Source organism: Centroberyx gerrardi, chromosome 6 (genome assembly GCF_048128805.1).
Source record: "Centroberyx gerrardi isolate f3 chromosome 6, fCenGer3.hap1.cur.20231027, whole genome shotgun sequence".
NCBI classification, from domain to species: domain Eukaryota; kingdom Metazoa; phylum Chordata; class Actinopteri; order Beryciformes; family Berycidae; genus Centroberyx; species Centroberyx gerrardi.
Genome location: NC_136002.1, coordinates 8,163,255 through 8,179,946, shown reverse-complemented (window position 1 = coordinate 8,179,946; position 16,692 = coordinate 8,163,255). Strand labels below are relative to the sequence as shown.

The following is a 16,692-nucleotide window of genomic DNA, read 5'->3' as shown; positions in this document are numbered from 1 at the left end:
CATGATTTTTGGGGGAGTATTGTATTGAAGAACTCTATTGAACCATTTCACTATTTTGTATTTTATTTCAACTCTATGTAATGTTGGTTCCGTCACATTTTGGTAAATACTCATTTGGCTATATGGTGACATTGACTAGCCAACAACCATATTCCATATTTAATAGGGGGGCAGTCCTGCATGCCTCTGCCCACTGACCTCAATCATGATGAAGGCCTTTGAGCATCTGATTCTGTCCCTTCTCAAATGCCACACGCCCACAGGGCGAATCAGTCAGTGGGCGATGCAGGCAACATGGGCCTACAGTTTGCCCTGGAACACCTGCACATCTCCTATGTCAGCATCCTGTTGTTGCTTTCAGCTCCATATTCAACACCATCATCCCAAACCGCTGCTTGCTGCTTAAACTGTCCCAGCTTAAGGTCTCCCTCTGCTGGTGAATCTGAAACTTCCTGGCAGACATAAGGCAATTTGTACAGCTGTGACCCTACCAGTGTGTAAGTGTGTGGTCTCTCCTCTTCTCCATGGACATGATTAATTGTACCTCCAGCCAGGCGTCCAAACTCCTTATGTTTGAGGATGACACCACCCTGGTGGGCTTCATCCGCAACAATAATTAAGCCATGTATAAGACAGAGGTGGAGATCAATGCATCAACTATGAACTCAGCTGAGTCTTTCAGTTCCTGGGGACAAGAATCACAAGCACCCACAAATGTGACAAGATCACCTCCTGCTTACTCAACAGTGGATGTTCCTCCTGTGGCAGTTGATGAAAGTCTCATAACTAGACAGATCAGTAATCATCAATCAATCATCAATCAAAACATCTTGACATCCTCCATCATGATTTTCTCTGCCTCCTCCTGTTCCAAAGACTGGCTTCAGCATGTTGTCCGCACCGCTGCGGAAGAATTGCTGCAACCCTGCCAACCATGTTTCAGAAACTGTCCTCAGGGAAAAGGTACCAGTCCAGACCAAGACCAACTCAGCCCAAGCTGTTCTTCCCACGAGTGTTTACCCTGCTTACCCAGCTTTCCCAAGACTGTGTGTCAGTATGCACTGTGAAACTCTCTCAGTTGATGATTTGTCTCTGCACCAATATTACCGAGACAAATCCATGTACATTTATTCTACTGGGTAAATTAAGTATTTGTGTTTCTGATTGTAATTTAAGAAATCACCTAAATATCACCATAATCATATCTTCATTATCTTCATTGTTATCATCATCCTTACATTTTAAAAGTTAAATAGATTTTGTTGCCCGACTGTTTTGTCCATTGGTGTGCATGGATTAAAACAAACTTGCCCAACAAAAATGATTTTCACTGCTGGTAAATTTTAAAGCAGGCAAACTAATAAAGTTGAGAATACATTCAATATCATGATACAGACTAATGATGTGATCCAACTTGTTTCACATATTTCTGTTGTTTACCACATCAGCCATCCAATGAACAATTTCTGCCCCCAAGCAGCAAATTACTGTATCAAGCTCCTCCCAACACAGAAAAGGCATTAAATAAGAAAGAGCTGTAGTTCAATGCTATCCTACTGGATTCAAAGACCCTACTATTACTACCACTGCTACTACTACTAGTAGTAGGATTTTTTGAAGTGCAGTAGTAGACCACGTAGCTTCTCTGACTGAGGACATCGTCCTGCAAAACCTGCCTAGCTCCAGAACCTACATGACCTGCACACTCAGAGGTAAATTTTCATCTTTTATTTTTTACCAATACTTTTTCCTGGTTCTCATATTCTGACATTGGGGTAAGAAGTGCACAAATGCTAAAGCAAACAATTCCACAGGTTTCACATATTGTATAGATGGCTAGGGAGTAAGAAATCACTTGAAACAGTAATTAGATTACAGATCAGATATTTTCTGGGAAGGTTATTATCTGTTGGAATTCTTAGAAACATATCTGTAGGTTACAAGAGATTTTGATCCAGTCGTGATTGGACGGCTGCAGTTGCAGTTCTTTATTTTACAGAACTTATAAACTTAAATAATAGTTGATAATTGCTGTAGATGGTGACAGTGCACTTGTAAATAAGAAGAATGTATCATATTCCTTACTTTTTAAGAGAAAGAAGAAGAAAAGAAGAGACAGCATATTACCCCCAGTTTAGCTTTAAAGCTACACTAAGCAATTTTTTCTGACCACTAGAGGGTGACAGAAACCGCAACACATTTTGTAAACACACACAGCAAACCTACTGGATGGAAGCCACTTACGACAAACCGTGTATAAAGGCTAATGGCTAAAATAAACGTACATGGAGAATTATTGACGGTTACCAGTCTTGCTTTGCCAGATCTTTCTCCCTCTGAAGGTTACATGTCCCACAATGACAAGTGAAGAGGCAGGTAGCAAGTTTACTGGTTGAAAACGTTTACTCGCTCGCTTCATCGATTCGCCATTACTCGGGCCGACTTAGACAACAAGCTTTAGGAAAGAGGTGAAAACAACAACACAGCTGGTCCGTGTGTGTGGCTATTTGTTTATATCATTACGTCTCACGGAAATCTCCGCGTAGCACACGTTAGTTTCAGGATTGGTTACAGGGTCTGAAATCACTTATTGCAGGTTTAACTTAGTGTACCATTGCAATTTAGGATTGACTGTAAAATTTTATTGATCACCTTTATGGTGACCTTTAATTTTGGTGTCCAAAATACACTGGCTCCACTGACCCATGAACTTGGGCAAAATGATAGATAATGGTGGTAACTTACTGCACAAGAAATATGACCCCAGTTGGTGGATGGATGGACAAGATGGTGGCGCTACAGAAAAAAAAAAAATCAAAAGCCACAACCCCTAAACTGCCCTAAAAGTCTGATTTACTTAGTGCACATATTCAGCTGCATTTACTCTACAGCTTTGCTAATTGGGCCACCACAGTGATAGATTTCGGCCATTTTGTATTCTTTGAAAAACATATTTTTACATCTCCTTCATCTCTCTCTCCTTCATTGTTGGCAAGATCACCACCAAACCTGGTAGAAAATATCTATGGACCAAGCTCTTTATAAGTACTTCACATATTTTTGATAACTTTATTTATTTGGCTGATATTAACCAATGAAGTTGCAAGAGGGTGTGGCCTATCACAAAACTGGCCTATCACATAAGTTTATGACAACTTGTCAGGTCATCATGAAACTTGGTAGATCAAACCAATAGTGTATGTGAAACATAAGGATCAGGCTAAGGAGCTGGGTTCTGTGTGTTTGTTGTTATATTCATGTTCATTCGCAATTCACATGGCTTAGGAGAATTACAGTATGAGCCCTAAGAGCCGTGCATAAGGGATACAATGTGCACTTGTACACCAGGCAGTACAGTATAAGATTTACTGCCTGGTTTACAGTGAATGGTCATTTTATTGTTGCCTTTTTTCCTCTATTGTCTTGTACAGAAACCAGGTCTCTCTGACAACACTGGCATCCACCACTACAGCATTTTGTCACAAAGTGCTTCACAAGACCAAAACATCTGAGGAGGAACTGCAAAGCTCTCCACCCTTCTGAAGTCTTCCTCAACTACCTGACTCCAGCCTACCAACCTACCTTCTGACTCCAGCCTACCTACCTTCTACTATATCCTGTCTACACCTTACTACCAAAGTTCCAAAGCTTTACTCCACTCCACCATGTCCATCCAGCCCGTCCCCTCCGCCAGCCAGCAGGCCTACTCCAGCATAATGAAAGGTCTGTTGGAAATTGACCTCCGGGGCCCCTGTGTCCCCTGCCCCCTGGTCCTGAACGGAGACGATGCCCTCCCTCTAGTTATGACTACTCAAGGCCAGGTGCTGATGGCTGCCTCCCTGTACGGCCGTGGACGGATTGTGGTCCTGGGCCATGAGGGCTACCTGACCGCCTTCACCGCTCTGGTAGACAACGCCGTGACCTGGCTGAGTGGGGATGAATCTGACAACCTGTCTGTGGGGGTCCACCAGAGCGTCAAGGCAGTGGCTAATAATCTTAGCAAATCCAAATTCCAAGCCAGTGTGGTGGATGGCATCACTGAGAGTGTGGGGAATCAGGTGTATGTGATAGATGCCTACAGTGTGGCTGCAGAGGCAGAGGGCATAGTGGCATATCTGAAGGCTGGAGGAGGGGTGCTGATAGCTGGGCAGGCATGGAACTGGACTGGGAAGCACCCCAAAGAGAACACCCTCCGTGACTTTCCAGGGAACAAGGTGTCCAGTGTGGCAGGGATCTACTTCTCTGAGTACCACTGGGGGGAGGTGGAGTGTCTGCCTGTCTACCCTCAGATCCCTTCCTCCTGGCTGGCTGGAGTGTGAGTAGACAGAAACTTGATTAATAAAGACAGTTCATAATTTACTCAATTTACTTTTAATTTACTTTGTATTTTTATTTTATTTATTGCCAACCTAATACAGTAATGCAGCTTATGAAAGGAAGATGCTCAAGTATTCTGATCTGGCAGCTGAGGTGGAGCAGAGAGGTTGGAATGTACGATTGAAGCCTGTTGAGGTTGCAGAGGATTTGTAGGCAGATCAATGTTAGCACTTCTTGGTGAATTAGGCATCCGTGGCAGAGTTTAAAGCAGGCAGTTAAAACTATGTCAGCAGCCATGGGTGCTAGTGAGTGGTTGTGGATGAGGAGGAAACATGCTAACGGGGGCACAAAATAGGTAGATAACTTATCTGAGTTAGCCTTGTGCTAGAATTAACTTGGTAGCATGCTTGTATTAGCCTTGTTTCAGCATTGGCTTGAGCTGAGGTTAGCCTTGTGCCAGCATTAGTAGCATGTCTGGGGCAGCCCTGTATTAGCATCAGCTTGGTAGCATATGTTACAACCTGGCTCGTGTAGGCCGTAACAAAGGGAGACAAAGTGCCAAAGTAAAAGTTAAAACAAGAGTTTATTAACTAAACTAGGGGTAAACAAACAACACAAACTACATCAAACCAAAAGAACAGAACAAAAGAGGTGTGGATAGGTGAGGAGTGAGAGAGCCACTGATGGTCCGAGGGCTTCTTAAGCCTCGAGTACACCGGGCCTATGGCACTTCATCAGCGCTGATGATGACCCCGCCCACCAGGCTCCTGCAGGACAGACAAGAGACATACACAGAGCCAGCAGAGCGGGAGGGTCGTCGCACATGCTCGAGTTAGTCTTGTGTTAGCATTAGCTTGGTAGAATGCTTCTGTCAGTCTTGTGTTAGCACTAGCTTGGTCTATCTATGGCAGGCTTAAAATTATAGACCCATCTCCATATTTCCATTTATTTCCAAGATCATTGAAAAAGTTGTTGCTAAACAACTCTTGACTAATATATCTGGGGGCAATAATATCTTTGACAAATTTCCAATCTGGTTTTCACCAGCAGCACAGAAGTGCTGTCTTTGACACCATTGATCACAGTAAATTATTGATAGGTTTAAGCAGTGAGTTGATACAGTAGATATCCATATGCCCTTGATTGGTTCTCTTATTTGTCAAATAGGAAATTGTCTCCAGCAGGGACCATGTTTCTTCTTGTGCTCCTCCTCATCTCTTTATGCAGATGATACACAACTTATATTTTGGTAACAATGACCTCAGTAAAGTTGCTACCCTGCATAATATTTAGCTGCAATTAAAGAGTGGGTGGCCCATACCTTCCTCCAACTCAACTCTAAAACAAAGGTTCTTGTTACTGGTCCAGATCATTAAACAGACCTAGTCAGAGAATGCCTTTGTCCTCTGATCCCCAGTATCAGGTCGACATCTAAAAACCTGGGGGTCATTTTTGGCTCTTGTCTTAAATTTGATAATTATATCAAGAACCTAATGTGGTCTTTTTTTTTTCAAATTGCAAAACTATTTTTCCAAGATTTGGAAAGATTAATCCATGCTTTTATCTCCTCTTGTTTTGATTACTGCAATGACTTCTTCACATGCTTCGGTCAAGCCACCATTCCAGATTACAATTAATTCAAAACGCAGCAGCATAAATGCCATCTCATAGAGACCATGTATGGCTCACATTACTCCAGTACTGGCTTCCCTGCACTGGCTGTGCACGGCCTGTTAAATCCCAGATCGTTTTTACGATCCTTTTAATCACCTATAAGACTGTAAATGGTCTGGCTCCTTTATATAGTAGTATTGACCCCCCACAAAACTGGTTGGTTACTTAGGTCCTGAGGACCCCCCCCCCGGTCCATTCTTAAATCAAGAGAGGACTTTACATTTACTGAGGTGGCTCTTTGGCTTTGGAACAACCTCTCCCTGAATGTGACATCAGAAAACACAGTTGAGTGTTTTAAATGTCTCAAAACTTCCTTTTTCTAAAAATCTTTTTATGGTGACTAATGTTATTGTCTAGCGTGTCACTGTCCCTTTTATTTCTGTTAAGTTTCTTTTATATTGTTTCTGCACCTTTGTTTTGTGAAGCACTTTGTAACCCCTGTTATGAAAGGTGCTATATAAATAAAGATTTACTTACTTTACTTACATTTTAAAAAGTAATCTTGAATACAAGTTTCTCTTGTTAGCATTATCAGGGCGAAGGTAGCCCAAAGATTAGAAAAGATAGTCATTGGCCCCTCAAAGCGGCTGGGGAAAATCTGGGCAGGAAAAGTGAATAATGTTCTCCCCTCCTTCAAAAGCTACTGAAGCTGTTGAGCAAGGCATTTGGCCCCCACTTGGCCAACAGTAGAACTAGTTGTACATTCAGTCCAAGTTCCCAGCAGACAATGTGAATGCAAAGCAGGGCATTTATGAAACAAGTGATCCAATGTACACTTGGAATTGTCATAATGGTGTTATGTTTGGTTAAAATTAAAATTAAAATTATGTTTCTGTCCTCCATTCTGTCTTTTACCCACCTTCTCTTCCCTCTCTCCAGCATTATCAAGGATTTCAAGGAGGACCTGGAGTTCCTACTCAAGGATGTGTCAGAGTTTGACATCCAGCATAGCAGCGTACCTTCTGAGGTTCTGGTCCACGGTCAGCTGGCCTTCCCCATTGGTACCACCCAGGATGAACGGGCCTTCCTGGCAGGAGCCTACTATGGGCATGGTCGGGTCATTGTGGTGACACATGAGAAGTACTTTAACCGACAGGTGTGGTGGAAACTAGAGGTGCTTATCATCTCTCATTTGCAGTGGGTGAGATAAGATAAGATATCACTGTATTAATCGCCGTGGGGAAATTCGGGTGCCACAGCAGCAACTGGCAGAACAGAACCAGAGAAAAATAAGTACAGAAGATAATAAAGAGACGAGGTCTCTCTACATCATAGAGAGGGTGAGAGGGGTTCTCTTGGCATTGATCTTTCCCCTCATCCTCCTCTCTGCCACTACCTCCAGACTGTCCAGTTCGTGTCCAACAACAGAGCTGGCCTTCCTCACCAGCTTGTTCAGTCTCTTTGTTTCCCTTGCTTTGATGCTGCCTCCCCAGCACACCACAGCAAAGAACAGTGCACTGGCTACTACAGACTGGTAGAACATCTGCAGCAGCCTGTTGCACACATTGAAGGACCTGAGTCTCCTCTGGAAATGCAGCCTGCTCTGTCCTTTCCTGTAGAGGGCCTCAGTGTTGTCCGACCAGTCCAGTTTGTTGTTGAGCTGCACTCCTAGGAACCGACAGGAGTTCACCATCTCCACCTCCTCCCCCTGGATGGTGACAGGGTTTGGGAGCTTCCTGCTCCTTCTGAAGTCCACCACCAGCTCCTTGGTCTTCGTGATGTTGAGCTGGAGGTGGTTGTTGTCGCACCAACCTACAAAGCTCTCCACCAGCTCTCTGTATTCCTCCTCATTGTCCTCCGTGATGCAGTCAACAATGGAGTCGTCGTCAGAGAACTTCTGTAGGTGGCACGATCCAGAGTTGAAGCGGAAGTCTGAGGTGTAGAGGGTGAAAAGAAATGGTGACAGTACGGTTCCTTGGGGTGCGCCAGTGTTGCCCACCACCACGTCTGAAAGGCTGCCCTGCAGCTGGACGTACTACGCCGGTGAGGTAGTCCGTAATCCAGTCCACAAGGTTTTGGTCTACCTGCATCTCTGAGAGCTTCTCTGCCAGGACGAGGGGACGGATGGTGTTGAAGGCACTGGAGAAGTCAAAGAACATGATTGTCACAGCGTCCCCTGGCCTCTCCAGGTGCGAGTAGGCCCTGTGTAGCAGGTAGATGATGGCGTTCTCCATGCCGATGTGGGCTTGGTATGCGAGCTGCAGGGGGTCCAGGGAGCCGACCACCAGGGGCCTGAGGTGCTGCAGAACCAGTCTCTCAAAGCTCTTCATGACGTGTGAGGTCAGAGCGACTGGCCTGTAGTCATTGAGAGCGCTGGGACGACCTTTCTTGGGCACCGGGACAATGCAGGAGGTCTTCCACAGCTGGGGCACCTTCTTCAGCCTCAGAGAGAGGTTGAATGGAGAGCCAGGATTCCCTGCCGAGTCGAATCTATTGAAGAACAGATTCAGCTCATTTGCACGTTCCTGATTCCCCTCTATGGCTTGACTTGATTGTTTGTAGCTGGTGATCGTTTTCATCCCCTTCCACACCTCCTTAGCATTGTTCTGCTGTAGCTTCCGCTCCAGTCTCCCTCTGTAGCTGTTCTTGGCCTCCCTCAGCTCCCTCTTCAGCTCCCTCTGGACAGACTTGACTTCCTTCCTGTCTTTCACCATGAAAGCTCTCTTCTTTCTGTTGAGAAGGGCTTTAACGTCCTGAGTAATCCACGGCTTGTTATTTGGAAAGCAGCGCACCCTCTTGGAGGAGATGACACTGCTCTCACAGAAGCGGATGTAGTCTGTGATGCAATGGGAGAGACCCTCGATGTCCTCCCCATAGTCCTTCTGGAACAGCTCCCAGTCTGTGGTCTGGAAACAGTCCTGAAGGGCCTCCTCAGCCTCCTCAGACCACACCAACACAGTCCTGGTGGTGGCGGAGTGCTTGTACGTCGGTACAAGGTGTATCAGGTAGTGATCTGATCTACCGACTGGGGAGGGGGGGGGAGGGCGTCAGTGCAGCTGTATGCTTCATGCTTCCTTCACATTAGCATACAGCAGGTCCAGGTGTTCACATACTGTGTGAAGTTGGTCAGGGTTCTGGAGAGCGGGACATGGTTGAAGTCGCCATTAATTATCATGAAGGCGCTGGGGTGTTGTGTTTGCAATCCTGCAGCTGTAGAGTGGATGACGTCACTGCCAACGGTGGGATGTAGACAACAACAACTATGGCGTGTGAAAACTCCCGGGGCAAGTAATATGGCCTCAACCCCACAGCTCAATATCTGGAGTACAGATGCGTTCCTTCACAGTAATGTGTCCTGGGTTACACCATCTGGAGTTAACAAAGACAGCTAGACCTCCTCCTTTCTTCTTACCGCTTTGTTTCTCCCTGTCGGCGTGAAGCCGGCTAGTTCAACTGAACAGTCCGGAATATTCCCATTCAGCCATGTCTCCGTGAAGCACAACACACTGCTCTCCTGGTACTGACGTTGACTGCTCACCAGGGCTGAGAGTTCGTCCGTCTTGTTGGCCAGCGATCTCACGTTCCCCTTTACCACCGATGGAAGGCAAGGTTTGAATCTCCTATTCCTCTCCCTCTTGTTCCTCACCCTCACACCGGCTCTCGTTCCCCGTCTGTGTCTCCTTATCTCCACTGGTATTCCTGCCGGTGGAGCGGCTGTTTTAGCCTGACGCGCAAGAAGCGCCTCTTGCGTATAGACAAGCTTTGTCTGTCCGTCTGCTGTCTGGCTAAAACTTTGTAGATAAATAAATTACTAGCACTAAGTATAGAGCTAGAAACATTGAAAAAGTTGAGTAGTGCAATACAATTCAAGGGTAGTGCAAAAAGATAGCAAAAAAGTAGCAAAACTAGAGAGAAAAATAGAAAAAGTAGAGAAAAAGTGGGAGCTGCTGTAACCGGCTGCTACCCTCCACGACGGCGCCACTACTACACACACTAAAATGTGATAAAAGTTAATTTATCAGATGGAAATAACACTGATGAAAATAGTTAAAAGATAAAGTGTTAAACGCTCAGAACATCACTGAAAGTATGATGTGTGCTACGGGTCTCTATTACATTAATACATCCAATTCTTCACAGGAGCTGGCTCAATTTTGGAACAACGCTCTTCACTGGTTGAGCCAGGGCCGGAAGGGGCAGATTGGTGTTCACCCATCGCTTGACATAGCCTTCTCCCAGTTCAGCCAGTTTGGACTGAGCTGTAAGGTGACGGACTTCAGCAAGGACCTGAGTGTGTTTGTATGTGATGTGTACAGTGATGAGCACGCAGAGGAGATACTGGAGTTTGTGGCAGAAGGAGGCGGCCTGCTGATTGGTGGGCATGCCTGGTACTGGGCACAGACGCATGGTGAGAAGAATCCACTGACCGAGTTCCCAGGTAAAATACCACATTGTAACATACTGCACTTTCATAGTCTACCATAGAGCACAACCCCTACCATAGTTCAGTCAGGACAATTCATGTATTGATATTAATAAGTTTACTAATAAGCCAGCTTGGCCGAATGGCTTATTTATCTAGTGACTAAACTATGAATGTGTGCCTGGGACAGCTTGGCTGAATTACTCATTTATCTAGTGATCTCTCTATGTGTGTGCCAGTCCAGATATGCTGTGTGCCAAATTTGGTGAAGATTGGACAAAATTTGTGGGAGTAGTGAAAAAACTACTACTACTAAATTCTAAACGGCGGAAAATCTAGTCCGAATTTAGTTTCTATGATGTATGGCTTAGAAATTGTAGGCCAAAATGTAAAGTTGCTTGTTATAGGGCCACCATGACATGGCCCATTGACATGGCTGAGACTTTGGACCTATCTGCTGCTGTAGCTTTTACGGTTTCTGAGATCCAGATACTTTTAGGGCAGAACAAGAGGAAGAAGAAGAAGAAACGGAATAGTAATCCGAACAAAAACAATAGGGTTCCAGCACCTGCAGTGCTTGGACCCCTAATAAGACTACTGTAGAGAAACTTTAAAACTTAGAGTTAAGCTATACTCTCCTCTGGTCCAGGGAACCACATTGTGAACAAGATGGGCCTGAGCGTGTTGGGGGTCACCTTGGAGGCAGGTCGCTATAAGGCTCCTGTTCCTGACAAGGCCTGTGAAGACAACTACCACTTCTGCCACCTACTACACCGCTTTGCCGGTCATGTTACCCAGGGGGAGGAACTTACCAAGCAGGAGGAGTCATTTCTTGCGAAGCTGGTCACTGACTGCACCACCTTCCTCCAAATGAAGGCCTATGACTCTAATTCATATACACAGGTGGTGTCCACCATCACTGACATCTTGAAGGCTGGAATGCCACAGGTAGGCATCGACTTACTTTTGCCATTTGCCACTTCTAATTCATGAAACTTTCCCACAGCACCAAAATGAACGCAAAAAACAGATTGATAAATCAGACGAAGCCGTTGAAAATTATGCGTGTTTGGTGACCTTTGGCCTATAAAAACGAAGGCTTGGCGCAGTATTAACGTCCTCTTATTGCACAAGGTCTGCCATGGTTACCGGGCTTCACTATAGGCATTGCCACAGTAAAGCACACAGCGTCCAATCATCCAGTTATGCTCTGTGCCCCCATAGACAGCCTATGTTTCTTCAAGATTTTAAGTAGGCTATTTATTCATACTTAATAAATACACATTGCTTTTGACATATACCATTATGTTTTGTCACAGAGCTTGAAGACATTCTTTAATATCCTGTAATTCCAATAGTTTTATTCCTCTCCTGCTGGTAGCACAGTAGTACTCAGAGATGACTCACTTGTTGGCAGCACTGCCCTGGACAGTTCCTCCGTACTGGGTAGCACTGTCGCAGGAGAGCGGAGCGATACTCACACTTTTGCTATACTCCATCACCCATCCAGGTGAGCGTTAGCTCCCCAGTGGAAAGCCCTGAGGACCACCTACTCCTCAAGTTGGGGGCAAAGGTCTATAATGTGAGCCCAGATCCTGATGCCCTCCTGCCCTACCTCATCAGGAATAATCCCACGATGCCTGTTGTCTATAACCATAAGATCAAGATTGATGCCAAGACAGAAGGTCAGACCTCTTTGTTTACAGTGAAACAAGATGCAATGCGGAAACAGAAAAGATATTTTGTCTAACTTATTTATTTTGTTTTTACTGTATGTTTGTGTCTGTGTCTGTGTGTGTGGTAGGAGCAGCGGAGTGGATCAGTACAGGGCTTTACCTCAGTCCTGGTATGAGGACCTACATGGCCATGCCAGCAGAGATTGTCAACAAGAGATGGAAGGTATGTCATTCATTCATTCAGTTTCATACTGTTAATCTGTCAAGCACAGGATATTTAAAGGTGCAATATGTAACTATGTCTGCAATATCTACCAACCGAGGGTCAGTAAACTCTTTCCTCTTTGCTGTAATTTGGCTTAAAACAACCCACTGTGAACCCACAATACACATATCATCATTTCCTCTCTTTGGCGCAGACTTTATCAAAATTGTTGAGGACTGAGACCGCCAATTTTTGGCAAACCTTTTGCAATTCTTTTGTCCACACCCGAGTCCACATGGCATGTTCACACTTGTCAAAATGATCTGAACTTAGCAAAAAGTTTGTGAAATCCACACCAAACAATGTAGGTGCGAAAGGCACCTTAAGTCTAAAAATTATGCCATCTTTACAGTTTGCATCCTCTGTAGTTTTGAGATAATGAATGATGAACTTCAGGTACGTTTTTAGGAAAATTGATAACAGCCCTGAATGTTAGTAAGCAGTAACTGTGTGTGTTGAAGAATTTCTATGAATGAGAGCTTTGCAGACACAGACTGACACAAGGGACTGTGTGTGGTGTGCGTGGAAATCATCACAGTTGAGAACAGTGTTAACTGTACCATCTTTGCCAGTTCTCAAGCATGTATTCCTATCCAGAACACCTCTCAATTTTGAAGTTAAATAATCAACATTGCTTTAAACGGTTGAAGTGAAACCATGCCGAAGATCAGCAATGGTCTGCAAGATTGAGGGTGCACTTGAATAAACAGTGGTATCGTCTGCATAAAGATGTCATTTTCAAATGTAGTCAAACCAATCATTTATACAGAATAAAACACTGTGCCAAGAATTTAACGTTACGTTACGTTACGTTACGTTACGTTACGTTACGTTACGTTACGTTACGTTACGTCTGTCTGTCTACCTGTCTGTCTGTTGAATCTAATTTATTCTAATTTGTTTGATCTTTTTATCCTTACAAACAAAAATGTTAATAGAGCCTTGCAATCCGGTCATTTCACTTATTTGCCCAGGTCCAGATAGGCTGTCAGACGGATTATCTTGGCCACTTAACGGAACTGAAGAGAGCTCAAGTGGTCCATGAGGTGTTTGATGTTACCACAGAGATGATGCAGGTGTGGAACCTGTGGGGAGGGCTCATCTACCTGGTTGCCCCACCCAACACACAGGTGGAGGGGGCAGAGGTCACAGTGCAAATGGCCGTTCTTGCCCCTTATTACAAGTCAGGTGAGTTAATTTATTCAGGAGTGGAGAAAAAACAAAATGATATTAAACTCCATGCAATCTCGTTGACTCCCTTCAAGCAGGGCTTGTTAATACATATATTAATTCATATTACACAAGACCAATATACACACATTGGCTCATTTTTTGAATTATGCCTAGTCTGACTTTACTCCTAATTTTTCATATTTTAAACCAGTGGAAGGTTTATTCATGTCAGTGTATTCATCTGTTGAGACGCAGTATTCATGCATTCCTAGAGTATAATTATGTTGCTTCCATCTGCTTGTTGCCCTTTTCAACCTAAGACTAAGGAGGTGACAAATTACTTTCCCTCTATTTGGCATAAGCCACCTGCATCATGCAAAGATGACTGCTAAAATAGTGTGCAGACACATATTTCAAATTGTGAAAAAAACTAGCAGTGGTTTAAGTGTATTGTGCTCAACTGATTGATCTGCTGTCAAATTATACAGCTCTACTCTTGCTAATTCACTTATGGTAAAGCTCTTTCAGTCCACTGTACCTTGCAAGTTAGTTGAGCATGGAATTGATATTTATATGCAGTAAATTATATATATTATATATAATTATATTTTCTCCACTGAACATACCCTGTCACCACTTCTCTCTTGTCTTCAGGTGTGACAACAGCAGCTGAATGGTCGTCGCTGCGTAAAGCCCCCGCCCCTTGGGCAGAGTTTGAGTGTGACAACGTCATCCTTACCGTACCGTCACAGTTTGTTCGGGACCTGGAGAACCCTGATGAGGTGGCGGCACTCTGGAACGACATCATGAGGGCCGTTGCTGACCTGGCAGCCATCCCACACAAATTACCCCGCAAGGAACGCTTTGTAGCAGATGTGCAGATTTCCGCCGGTGAGTGTGTTGGTCTGTCCACTTCTCTCTACCTCTGTTTTGCTCATTTTTATGTTTCTCTCAGTCTTTTGTCATTGAAGCAGCTCTCTGCTCTTATCATTGTTTCTCTCCCCCTCTCTTTCCTTTCTGTGGCTCTCCAGACTGCATCATCTAGTGAGATTTCTCTTCTGTTTATTTAGGTGGGAGTCATACACTCTGCCCCAGTGCCCCTCCACTCATATAATACCATTTTTTTCTCTATTTTCCTCCCTGTCTCTCCATCCAGGTTGGATGCATTCAGGTTACCCTGTGATGATGTATGGTGAGGTGGATAAGATGTTTGACATTACAGCTATCAAAAACTCTGACCTGTGGGGTCCCATCCACGAACTGGGACACAACCAACAGAGGGACAGCTGGGAGTTCCGACCACACACCACAGAGTGTACATGCAACCTGTGGTCGGTGTACGTCCATGAAGAGGTGCTGGGGATCAAGAGGGACAAGGTGGAGTAAATAGATCAATTGTATTAGAAGAGGACAATTTCTTCACTCTGCAGTACAGCCTGTTTGTATAAGCTCACTATCAGATGTGTAATTCCACATTATATGCTTGTTATATGAACACATTATTACACACTTAAAATGATGATGAATTATTTATGGTACCCAGGCACACTCTGCTCTGACTTCGGAGGAAAGGCAGAGACAAACAGAGGAGTATGTCAAAGGGGGCAGAGACCTTGCCAAATGGAATGTGTGGGTTGCCCTGGAAACATACTTGCAGGTGAGAGAAAGCATGTTCTGACATACGTTGCACTCTGGAGTGTAATCTTTTACACACATACTTCTGATATAGCTCATTTTTAAACTTTAATTTAGTAGATTTGTAATAGAGCAGCAGTAGTAGTAGATCAGTAGAAAAAAATCCCTTAGCTCTTATGCTATTTTTTTCCTATCATTATCATTCTTTGGTCACGGGAATATTGCACTAAGGTTCTGACCTATCTTTGCACTCTTTTTTTGGTGATCTAGGAATTCAAACTCATTCTACTGTTTCTCTGGATAATAGCATTGACTAAATTCCTAAAATGTAAATGACATGACATGACATGCATGACATGACATTAAAGTGCATTAGAAATGTAATGTACAATTAAGCATCCCTCTTAATCTCTCCCTCCTCCTTCTCCCCCTCCTCGTCCTCTGCTTGTCCCCTCTTCCCATCTCTGTCTCCTCCTCTGTAGCTCCAGGAGCAGTTTGGCTGGGATGCTTTTAAGAAGGTGTTTGCTGCCTACCACAACATGAGCGACGTTCCCGGGGACAACAAAGGCAAGATGAACCTGTACGCCGAGACGTTCTCCCAGGCTGTAGGGAAGAACCTGGCTGGATTCTTCAAGGCCTGGGGCTGGCCCATCGAACCAGCCACTGAGGAGAAACTCTCCAGCCTGCCTCCCTGGAGCGACCACCCCATGGTCCAGTATGGCTGAAAGGAGAGAGAGGGGGATAGAGAAAATTAAGCATAATAAAGGAATAGTTCACCCAAAAATGAAAATTCAGTCATTATCTACTCACCCCCATCCCAGTAGAAAATCGGGTAAAGTTTCTTAGCCCATAAAACAGTCCCGCAGATCCCTGGAAGAAGTACAATGCAGCTTTCTCCAAAACAACTGCAGTTGCCGGAGACCTGTCTTCAGACCATGCTTCAGACTTCAAAAAAGAACAGAAAATAACCACAAAATGGCTCCATGCAGCTCTCCCAAGATAATCCAAGTCTCTTGAAGCCAGCAGATCCCAAATTCCAGGGATCTGCGGGACTGTTTTATGGACTAAGAAACTTTACCCGATTTTCTACTGACATGGGGGTGAGTAGATAATGACTGAATTTTCATTTTTGGGTGAACTATTCCTTTAAGCATATGCTGTATTCATAGTATTCCCATGATGTCACATGCATTTCCTACCAATATGGCGCTTTACATTATACACAGCTCATTGGCTGATGTGACTGCTTTGATTATAATCACCTGTTATTTTCCTACCAAGATGGCCGTGTGATGATGCAACAGAATACTATGAATATGCCTAAGGAATAAACAGGGAAAGGGTTTTTGGTGAAGGGAAATCTTTAACATGTCATTTACATTTTATTTTCATAGACCAATGAATTTGAAATGTGGGATGGGAAATTGTGTTTGCTTCATTCTTTGCTTTGCTATACGCAACTATATTACACAGTACTTTATAGAATTAAATGAAGTGAAGGGTAGTTTGGGACAGTGCCATTTGGTGAAGGAAATAAAAGACCCTTTTTAGAAAATAAAACTTTATTATTAATTTCTGGTTGTCAAATT

At 44.1% G+C, this 16,692-nt stretch overlaps 1 protein-coding gene across 1 annotated transcript; it reads left to right on the top strand.

The window, feature by feature from the left end:
* The first annotated feature begins 3,665 nt into the window (after positions 1-3,665).
* LOC139910085 (TRPM8 channel-associated factor homolog) lies at positions 3,666-16,096 on the top strand. The gene is made up of 11 exons (XM_071897292.2): positions 3,666-4,315; positions 6,871-7,087; positions 10,072-10,369; positions 11,004-11,302; positions 11,865-12,039; positions 12,159-12,253; positions 13,270-13,483; positions 14,123-14,359; positions 14,625-14,845; positions 15,012-15,125; positions 15,586-16,096. Exons 1-11 carry the CDS (start codon positions 3,666-3,668, stop codon positions 15,826-15,828), a joined length of 2,763 nt encoding a protein of 920 aa, XP_071753393.2. The 3' UTR covers positions 15,829-16,096.
* The last annotated feature ends 596 nt before the right edge of the window (positions 16,097-16,692 follow it).